Source organism: Medicago sativa, chromosome 7 (genome assembly GCF_051527215.1).
Source record: "Medicago sativa cultivar Bolivia chromosome 7, Bolivia_mono, whole genome shotgun sequence".
Lineage (NCBI taxonomy): Eukaryota > Viridiplantae > Streptophyta > Magnoliopsida > Fabales > Fabaceae > Medicago > Medicago sativa.
In genome coordinates this window covers 12,093,986-12,104,444 of record NC_140755.1, presented here as the reverse complement: position 1 = coordinate 12,104,444, position 10,459 = coordinate 12,093,986, and the positions used below count along the sequence as shown (strand labels likewise).

Sequence of the window (10,459 nt, the reverse complement as noted above, 5' to 3'; positions counted from 1 at the left end):
TACGATAGTAGGATGATTAGCAGATAATGTGCATGTTGCTGTTGAGACATCTAATTCTGGTATTCTGGTATCTATGTTTGTCTCTTATGGTTATCTGCTTGTATATGCTGAAGCCTTCCCTGTTAAGTTGGATGTGTTTATGCATGCATGTTTTTATGTTGCACTAGGAGTTTGAACATAATTATGCTTAGTATGCATATATTCAAGGGGAGTATTAGAATATTGTTTGTGCTCCTTGAGGGGGAGTAATTCTCTGTGTTCCTAAATGTTCCTTTGGATGATGGAACATCCTGTTTGAGCTACTGAGTGCTGACTGGGAATTTATTTTTCCCATGATTTTATGAGTAGCGTGTTGTGACAGTTGACTGTCTGTTTAGGATGATATAGGAATTTATTTTTCCTTATGTGTCCGCAGCTGCAAGACTCTGATTTTCGAGTATGGTACCTGTTTCTCTTACCTACTGTTTCATATGATGATTATTTGTGAAAAATTGTGAAAGTAGGTTCTGAGATCTGTGATATACTTCTTCTAAGTCCTGAAGATTATGTGTGATGACTGAAGAACTATATTTATGGTACCTATTGGTAATTTGAGGTTGTGAACCTTTCTTCAAGGTAGATTTTTTTTGAGAAGATTGAAGGAAAGGTTGCGTGTGTTATCTCTCCAGTTTGATTGGATTGGCCTCAAGTTGTTTTAGCCAAAAATTTACCAAAGGGGGAGATTGTTGGATATTTGTATGTTGGCTTCACTTTTGCCTAAAACAAATATTCACTTCAGATGTGGAACACAATGTTCCAACATCCAGGCTTGGTATCTGTGTTCTGTGCCTTACCTATGTTTACGCACGCGTTCGCTTGTTTTAAGGAATCCACGCCAGCATTTGTGTTGGTCAAACAGCGTGTAGTTATGAGAAGATCAGAACATATTTGATTTCCTGAGGAAGTGGTAACGACTTAGGAAAGTCTTTGAAGGTGATCATAATGTTCCTATTAATGTGCCTACTTTTTAGGAGTTTCCTTATCCGGTCATGTTGACTGAGTAATGGATCACCAGTTTGATCTGAAGCCCGAATAAGTTTCTGACCCGCATTGCTTCAGTATTTAAACAAGGCTGCAAGACCTAGAGAATCATTCAAGCCATCATTTTGAAGAATAGATCATCTAGGGTTTTGAGTCTTTTAATTGTGAGCCTTTAGTGTATCATCTTGATGCATGTTTAGGACTGTGTTTTGAGTTGTAATTTGTGCACTACTTTGAAGCTTTTAAGCAAGGAGTTAGGTAGTCTGTGAACTGCACCAAAGCTGTGAAGCACGGTTGCAAGTTGTTGTGTTTTGAAGGTAACTTCATTTTATAAGTGTCTGTAATTTGAAAATCACAAGGGTTGTGATCAGTTGTAAGGGAGTGAGATGGGATCTCAGATCTAGGAGTTCCTAGGTTGAAATCTGGTTGGGGTAGGTCCTAGGTCATTAGGGCAAACGTGGTTTGCTGAGAGCTTTTGAATACGGACTACACTAGTGGATTTCCTTCCAGGCTTGGTAGCCCCCAGAGTAGGTGACGTTGCACCAAACTGGGTTAACAATCTCTCTGTGCCTCTTTTACTTTTATGTTTATTGTTTTACTTGTCTTTTGTTAGCTTAATGTTCCAAACTTTTTGTTCAACATCTGCTTCTGTGTAATTGGTGTTGGAACATCGCATAGAACATCATAAGTCTAACGTGCCAGAATTTCACTTTATTATTTGGTAAATGATTTGGTAGACTTGCCTAGTCCGACCATCAGGTACTATGGATTGAGTGACGTAAAATAATCACCTGCTAAACTATTGGGCCAGTTTGGACAAACTCGCTAATTTCCGGTTTGAGTTGGGTTGGATATTAGGTTACCCAAAATATAATTTTTTAATATTAAACGATTAAATGATTGGTTCTCATATTTACTTTTTTAATAAAAATTACTCAACTTTCATTTATTTTTTTTTTAAATCGTGTAACACATTTTCACTATATTTTCATGTAAAAAATTAATAAATGATAATATCAAATAATAAATTTTATCTTAAAATACTTGCAACAAACTAAAGTTGCATGACATAAAATTGCATTACAGCAAAATAACCAAAATGTATGACATCATAATTTGTAACTCTAGCATGTTTTCATTTTCAATATAGAGAATGTCTTGTGTCAATTTTGGAAATTAGATTTGATTTATGATTAATTTTTTTTGTGTTATCCTTCTTCCATTGAAAATAAAAATAAATATGTTAGCATTATTGGGCAAGTGCGTTTATTGGGTTTGAGTCTGGTTTTACCCGAAATCCGTTATTTTTTTTTATGGATTTTCAATTTTAAAATCATACTCAATCAATTACCCAACCCAGTTTTTTGGATTTTTTGGGTGGATTTGACCGGGTTTTCCGGGTTGACCTAACCCATGTACACCCGTAATGTCAACTCATTCATTGAATGTGGACAAGGGAGAATTTAAATAAATTAACATTATTAAATTAATTATTACATATAATTAATGTTTCTTTTAGAATTAGTTGAGTTTATCATAATTGAGTCATACACAAGTCATAATTTTCAATCCATATCTCTCTTCAACTAATACATGTTTCTTCTAGATAGTCTAGTCATAGCTGAGTCATAAGAGAGTCATGCTTGCTTTTAGATGTATCAACATACGACATATTTGGGTCTATAAAAAATGAGGTAAGAACTAATATTTGGTCATAGCATTAGAGTAGTTCTATAACATCTTTCTCACAACAATTTTTTTTTTCTTTTCTCATCAAAAGCTTTCATAGCTAAAACACACTATCAAAAAAAGTTTTGCTCACAACAATTTAGCTTAGATTCTGAATGGATTTGTATCCTCATCTTGTGTTTGAATTAACATATAGCGGTTCATAATCATTCTAAAACCATTCACATTTATTTGAACCAATTAAATTCTTTTGATGTTTTAAATTTCAATACTTAATTTTAATGCTGAAAGGGTGGACATGCTTGGAAAAAATCTCAGTCATTTAGATCTGTGTCTTTAGTGTTTCTTCAGCATCAATTGTGATTCAGGTATGTAGTAGGATGTAAATCTGGCACCAGATATCAAAACTAATTGTTATTCGGTTAGTTTAATTTATATTTTATTTCAATATTCAAATCCATAATTTGAAATCAAAAATCAAAATAAATTGTGCTTACAAATTATATAAATTGTGAATTTCTGAATCTTGTTTTCAGTTTGCAGGTTACAATTACAAGCTAAATTATGAAGGGCCTGTTTGGTTTGGAGTTTGCAAGCACAAACGCAAATGTGCGGGATTTCCAAAACAAAACTACCATGATTTCTATAAGCTAGCATTTGAAGTTTTTGTGTTAACGTGGTGAGTTGCTGTGGTTTTAAGGCAAACGTGGATTGAAAAACGTAAAAGCAAATAGGTACAAAGTCTGTAGAGATGAAAATTTTGTGGCTGTGAAAAATTAAAAGGTTAGCATTGACATATCTAATGATCTTGCCTTCTCCGTTTTATTAACATTGCATATAAATCTTTAAAGCATTTTGAATGTGTATGAAAATCATGGAACCTCTTGTGTAAAAACCCTTATTTCATGAGCTTATTCCGCAAAATATTATTATTTCATAATCATTCTTATTATGAGGATACCTCTTTCTTCCAACTTTAACTTTGACTATCAATTTCGAAGATAAATTTGTTTTGTATCCCCTTCATGGAAAGAAGTTTGAGAATAAGACAAAATTATATTGGTCAAATCCATATCAAGATGATGACCCTAAATTTGACGTAGTAGGATCTGAAATTTTTAATGGGATTACTTGACTAATTAGTTACTCCCAACAAAACAATAGAGTTGCACTATGTAACACAGCTATCGAAGAATTTAAGTCTATTCCTACCAGCGTTCCTGAGATTGTATGCTCTATAGATGTTGAAATTACTCGACATGGCTTTGATTATGATTATATTAGAGATGACTATAAGTTGACTCAACCTAATGTCCAATTGAAATGGTTATACTGTTAGGATCACCTTGTAGTCATCTCTACTGAAACCATAACCAAAACCATGTCGAGCAATTTCAACAACCATATAAGGTGCAACTCATGAAGGCTGGTAGGAATAACCTTAATAACCTCGATAGCTTGTTGCCATAATACAATTCTATTATTTGGTTGAGAGTAACTAATTAGAAAAAGAATCTCATTAATACCACCATATCCCACAACATCAAATTTAGGGTCATCTTCTTGAAATAGATTTGGGCAATCTAATTTCGTCTTATTCTCAATCTTCTAATCATAAAAAGACTACAACATAAATTTATCATTGAAATCGATACTCAAAGTTTAATTTTGGAGGAAAGATTTCTCATCATAATAAAAAAGGTTATGACATAAGAACTTCTTTCATAATAAGCCATGAAATAAGTATTTTTGAACAAGAGAAACTATGAGTTCCATACACATTCAAAAAGCTTCATAGATTATTTTGATAAAATGGAGAAGGCAAAAGCGTTGGTGTTTAGCAATACAAACATATCCAAAATTTCCAATGCAACAATGTTGTGATTTCAAGAAGCTAGCATTTGAAGCTTATATACTCCAACATGATGAATTGTTATAGTTTTAAAAATTATAGATTGTACAATACAGTTTTAAACAGATGCTAAATCTCGTCAATTTTATGTATCATGCCACATTGATGTTGACGTAGAAGAACTGGGTTGAACGTGTGCTTGATTCAATGGAAATCAAACAAGACAGTTAGAAAAGAGAGACTAAGTAAGGAAATTGAGTTATTTATAAACACAATTTATGTTTTATTTTTTATATATGGTTATGGATTTGATATAAAATTTACAGAGTAGAAAAAAAGATATTATCTATTACAATGAATTACTCAAATCAAATTAACGCCCACACTAAATTGTCTAGAATATTTAGCGTAAACATTAACTTAGTACTTGATACATTAAAATTACAACATAAATGAATAATGAATATATGCTAACTTTGTGTTTGCATCTTTCACCAAAATATGCACATTGCTAAACACATTATGGTTCCTATATTTCAGATTTTGCTTTAAAATATTCAGTTCTTGAGAGAGAACAAACATTGGACAATCAAGTATCAAAGTGTTCCAAATATTATCAATTATACTCATGCAGTCATCATGTAAAGTCCACATTTTTAAAAACCCGAACTGAGAAGCTTGTGTAGATAAAGAATTTTGAAAATCAATCAAGATGGGGAAGTGATCTAATTTGTGCCTAATCAAGATGAAACATATAGAGTTGCACATGTATAACCAAAGCTGATTACATATGGCCTAATCCACTCTTTTTATCTGTGTCTTGAGCCTCTCCTACCATTTGTCCAAGTAAATTAGACTCCTAATTAGAACATGAAACGAGTTACTACTCTGTCTAGTTAAAGAGTCTAGCTTGGTTAAAAGAGCCTCCATATTCATGGGAGCCTAGAATGGTATTAAAGTCTCCAATGGAGCACCAATGTGTAATTCATCTCATACAACATTTTTGCTTTAGCTTAATATTTGCTCCATACCCTTTTTAAAATAGTACATGTGTAATTCATCTCATAAACGTTTTTGCTTTTGCTAAATATTTGCTCTGTTTTTTTTTGACGATATTTGCTCTATGGTGTGATATTTATTTTTTTTATTTAAAATCATGCTAAAGTATTTAAAAAAAGACAATAATATTTAAAAATATATTGTATCTATAAAAATATTGTTGGATTATTATTTTATAGTTAGTTCTTTTGAATCGGTTAAAGCAATTGAGGATTCATTACGAGCATTAAGAAATTGCCTTATTTTTTAGGTGATGAGCAAAAGTTAAATAGGCTTATTTTATTTTAGATGGAGTGATTGTATTCAGGAAACTCATATGATAAAGGAATACTTGGCCAGAAAGAGAACAACTTCCATCAAGTATATTAGGACCTCTAAAGAATAAGGTTAAATAAAAAACCACTAAATAATTTTCAGCTCCGAGTATTGATTTTAATTTGCTTTTTATCCGCCTCTCTTGCTTGAAAATGGTAACTTACTTTGCGGATCTTCAAATTGTAAGCAAGTTTCTGTGTTTGGGTGAAAGCTGAAACTCTTGAAAATGGTAACTTACTTTTTGTAGTATCCTGATTTTCAACTTGAGTTCTCTCTGGAGTACTATGGTACTGACTGGAGCCCTGACCTTCAAATTGGTGTTGAGTTGTATCTACAAACTCAGACTTAGATTCTTTTGAAATTTTTTCTTCGTCAACAAGTTATTGTGTCCTGCATTCTCAACTTGGTCCTTTTGCTTATGAACTTCGTTGCTTTTATTCTCTTCCGCATCTTTCTTTTGGTCACGAGCGCATGTATTCGCATTTTTATCTCTCCCTGCACATTTATTTGAACTTTTGTGGCTGTCTGAGACCATTTTTATCTCTTTCATCACCAGGATTTGGTTCGTTATCTTTCTTTTCTACTTCAGGCTCCTTCAATCTCTTACATTTCTCAATGTTATGGCCAACCATTTTGCTGTTTTTAGAAAAAGCAGGTAAATTATCATAATCCAGTTCCACAAAAAAAAAAAAAAAATACCTATTTCTTTCCACTAGTACTTTGCACTTTAATTCTGTAGCCAAACCAATAACAATTATAACTCTTGACAAAATGTCCAAAAGTTCAGTCATGGATAGGCTTGCTAGTAGCTGCATCTGAACATAAATGACTTCCCACACTGTTAGCAATTGCAAATAAAATTCTTGGGCACCAATATTCTTGTTCTTGTGATAAACCATGAATGCGCACGGAAACCAGGGTTCAAATTCATCAAATGCTCATGCACGCAAACAATTTCTGCCTCCAAAGTTACTTCCCTTACTCTCGAAAACTCTTACCACCATTTTATACTATCAGCCGATAACATTTTAGCCACTTCAGTAGTGGTTAATTCTGTCGTCCAGTCAGCTCTGAAACCTGAAAAGATAGTCTTCCATGTAATCACCGACAAAAAAACTTATGCGGGTATGCACTCGTGGTTTGCGCTAAATTCAGCCTCCCCTACTGTAGTTGAAATCAAAGGCATTCACCAGTTTGACTGGTTGACTAGAGAAAATGTTCCTGTACTTGAAGCTGTAGAACAAAATGGGATCAGGAATTACTATCATGGAAATCATTTAGCTGGAGCCAATCTTAGTGAATCGAGTCCACTTAAATTTGCATCTAAATTGCAAGCCAGAAGCCCAAAGTACATATCTTTACTCAACCATCTGCGCATATACCTACCACAGGTAGGTTGGATTCAACTATGATTACTCTTCCTGTTTTGTTTCTTCATACCTCTCTATCTCTCTCATTATCGTTGATACTTTTCAAATCATAATTTGTGAAATAAATGATATTTGAACAACCATTTTATGACAACTTTATCTCTCATACTCACATCATGTTCTCATTTTCTCTCTCTATTGCTTTGATTTTTGTGCAAAGACATACACTTCTTTGTATTTTTCGGTTGTCCCACAAGTTGTCCTATAAAATGGTTGTTCAAATAACATTCCTCTTTGTGAAATAAATGATAGTGCAATTTTTAAACTTTTGTCATCTTATGTTTGACGTAATTTTCCATTTCACAGAATATATTGTGTTGAATGTAACATAGGGAATGAGTGATTAACTGGTCATTCCAAGATTACTATTTATCTGTAAAATTCTGCATTTTATGTTTTTGAATTCTTCAACGAATTCAATTTACTGTGGTAAAAGTTGCTATTGGGACCAAGTGTCTCTGAATTTTCCACAAACCAGTAATTGAAGAGAACGTAAAACCATGTGTAAGCGATAGTAGGTCAGTTAATACTGTTAGTTGGTTAGACGGGTGAAAGAGATAGTGGCAGGGGCTTATCTGAAATGAGAAATATCGGCAACACACTCCTTATGATTAGTTTATCATTTTAAAAAATAAATTGCGTTGTCTTGTAGATTGATCCTTTAAAAGAAGCATCCTCTCCTTTTTTGGCCAAGTTTCTATAAATTTATATAGCTTTGGTCTCTTTATATTTTTTCTTTATTTTTCAGCTTCATTGCTTGTGAGTGTTCGAATAAAAATGAATGTAGTGATGTTCCCCCTGACCCTCTATCCTTTTGTTGTTTTGGCATGTAGATAAATAATTGTTAATTTTAAATTGCTTTTGCTTCGCATTGCTTTCATCAGTAATGCTGCATTCAGAACTTACATATCAAATATAGCTGATATTGTTAATTTCAACAATAACATTTTTGATGGAGAAAATATTATTCTTATTTTTATTTTCTGGAAATGTTTATTAAGTTCTGTTTCATATACTTATGCTAAGTATATATGTCTTCTTTTGTCAAACAGCTTTTCCCAAACCTTGACAAGGTAGTCTTTTTGGACGATGATGTGGTGATTCAACGCGACTTGTCTGCACTTTGGGAAATTGACCTTGAAGGCAAGGTAAATGGCGCTGTGGAAACTTGCAGAGGAGAAGATGATTGGGTAATGTCTAAACATTTTAGGAACTACTTCAATTTTTCTCAAGACGATAGAAAAAATGGCTGAGAGGGCAAAGCGATTAAAAAACTTTGTTGGTGGATTTGCTACCATTCCCTACATTTTTGCAGAAAGAGTTATTACAGTCTCTAAATGGCATTGAGAATCATTTGAGTGCTTGAGTTGTGACATGAAAAACACATCCTCTATTTTTGGTTGGTGAAAGGATATACTATTATTGATCTTCTATGGAACAATATAACAAAGATTCCATAGTTGAATATTGGAGAATAAACTGAATGGTAAAAAGTCACCAGGACCTGTTTCATCAATCTTGTTGGTGATGAGAACATTACTACTAGGACAGTTAATTTGTGAGGTTCCCCCCTTCTAGAGAATCATTTTTTAGTTTCTTTAAATTTTTATTATTACCAATTTTAACCTTCACCAACTATGATTTGTTAATATCATATGATGATAGTGAATTCTATAGTGCATGAGATTGCTTTGTTACAGGTCCATTCAATTGGGGAACTGTTTGTAGGATAAATATATATATCTTGTTATTCATTATGTAAGACTACCAGTCGTAAACGTTTAGGGTCTGGTATTACTCAAAATCTCAATGGATTTATCGGATCATAACTCCAGACAACATAAAATCTATCGAGGGTTACGACCCGATCTTTTTTCTTTTTTTTTTTGGATTGGAACGTAACACTTAGAGGTTGAGCAATCTGAGAGGGCATATAAAGCAACCAACTTGCCTTATCATACACATGATAAAACAACAGGAAATCAATCACAAACAAGACATTGAAATTTGGGTTGTTACTATTTGAAGGTTGAAAATCATTAAATTATATAAAAAAAAATTGTGTTGAAAAGCAAAACATATTTCTTGTAATAATAGAGCATTACCAAATAAAGACAAGTTGCTTAAAAGGAACAAGGTTGTGTCTTAGTTTGAGTTACAACTAGGAGATATTAACATGATTGCATTCAATGTTTAAAAAGTGAAAAAAAATCCTTAAGAAAGAGAATGAGCTAGATGTAGCTATCGGATTGACAGTAAACTGATGTAATTTTTGTGTGCTTCTATTCCTTTACTTTACTATGACTATAATTATTCTTGCAACTAGTTAGTATAAATTTTTTTCATAGGATTCAAAATATTCTTTTGTATACTCTAAGTGCTTATGAGAAAGAACCGGAGTAAATAGTTGATTTTTCAGGATTAACTATTTGTCCATCTGGTAATGCATATCTATGGAAAATATTTTTAGGGCCTGAAATGAAGATACGTTTCCTTGACATGACACCATAATATTCTTGCAACTAGTTAGTTGAAATTTGCTATGTACTTGAAGAAATTTTAAGACATTGCTTCATAGTTCTTTCATACATTGTTATCATCAAAACCTTATAGACATTGCTTCTAAAATCCACTTTGGTTCAACAATGACATTAGCTATGTACTTGAAGAAATTTTAAACAAACATTCAATATTCATACTATTTTCACACTTTAGAGATCTTTCAAGGTTATAATATGCTTATGTTAAGGTGAGATATATTTAGGAAAGTAAGCTGCAAAACAACTTGGAGTTAGATTTTAACCTAAGGATCCCTAAATCGTGAACTATTTCCAACTTTCATTCTCTGCATCAAAGCAAGATGGGTAATAATAAAACTGCGTATTCTTTTTATTTTTGACGAAACCAATGTTGGCTTTTGATTATCTATATATTTTTTTGTGTGTAGACCCACTTTTTGTGTTTTTTCTACATTTCTCACTCTTTTTATTTCTTTTGACAACTAAGTTCTATTGGTACTCCACCTCAAACTTAAAATGTTGTTAATTCTAAAGAGCAACTCCAAACTTAGTTTCAAATCATACAAGTCCTTTAA

General features: G+C 32.6%; 1 protein-coding gene across 26 annotated transcripts; it reads left to right on the top strand.

Annotated features, from left to right (window-relative positions):
* The first annotated feature begins 2,693 nt into the window (after positions 1-2,693).
* Positions 2,694-9,202, top strand: LOC146904287 (putative galacturonosyltransferase 13). 26 transcript variants are annotated; one of them, XM_085725068.1, is made up of 6 exons: positions 2,713-3,077; positions 3,253-3,492; positions 4,739-4,806; positions 6,492-6,590; positions 6,723-7,326; positions 8,418-9,202. In XM_085725068.1, the coding sequence occupies exons 5-6, from the start codon at positions 7,063-7,065 to the stop codon at positions 8,616-8,618; spliced, it is 465 nt and encodes a 154-aa protein (XP_085581194.1). In that variant the 5' UTR covers positions 2,713-3,077; positions 3,253-3,492; positions 4,739-4,806; positions 6,492-6,590; positions 6,723-7,062; the 3' UTR covers positions 8,619-9,202. The 26 variants fall into 26 exon arrangements, 13 of the variants coding, with proteins under 13 accessions (XP_085581196.1, XP_085581194.1, XP_085581190.1 ...); XM_085725064.1 differs by having other exon boundaries at positions 3,246-3,492; positions 6,492-7,326; XM_085725065.1 differs by having other exon boundaries at positions 2,713-3,388.
* Positions 9,203-10,459: the final 1,257 nt, after the last annotated feature.

Bases quoted from the DNA above. Each gene is read 5' to 3' on its own strand.
- LOC146904287 (XM_085725070.1), top strand. From the start codon at position 7,063: ATGCACTCGTGGTTTGCGCTAAATTCAGCCTCCCCTACTGTAGTTGAA. The intron at 7,327-8,417 runs GTAGGTTGGATT...TTTGTCAAACAG, and splicing joins TGCGCATATACCTACCACAG to CTTTTCCCAAACCTTGACAA.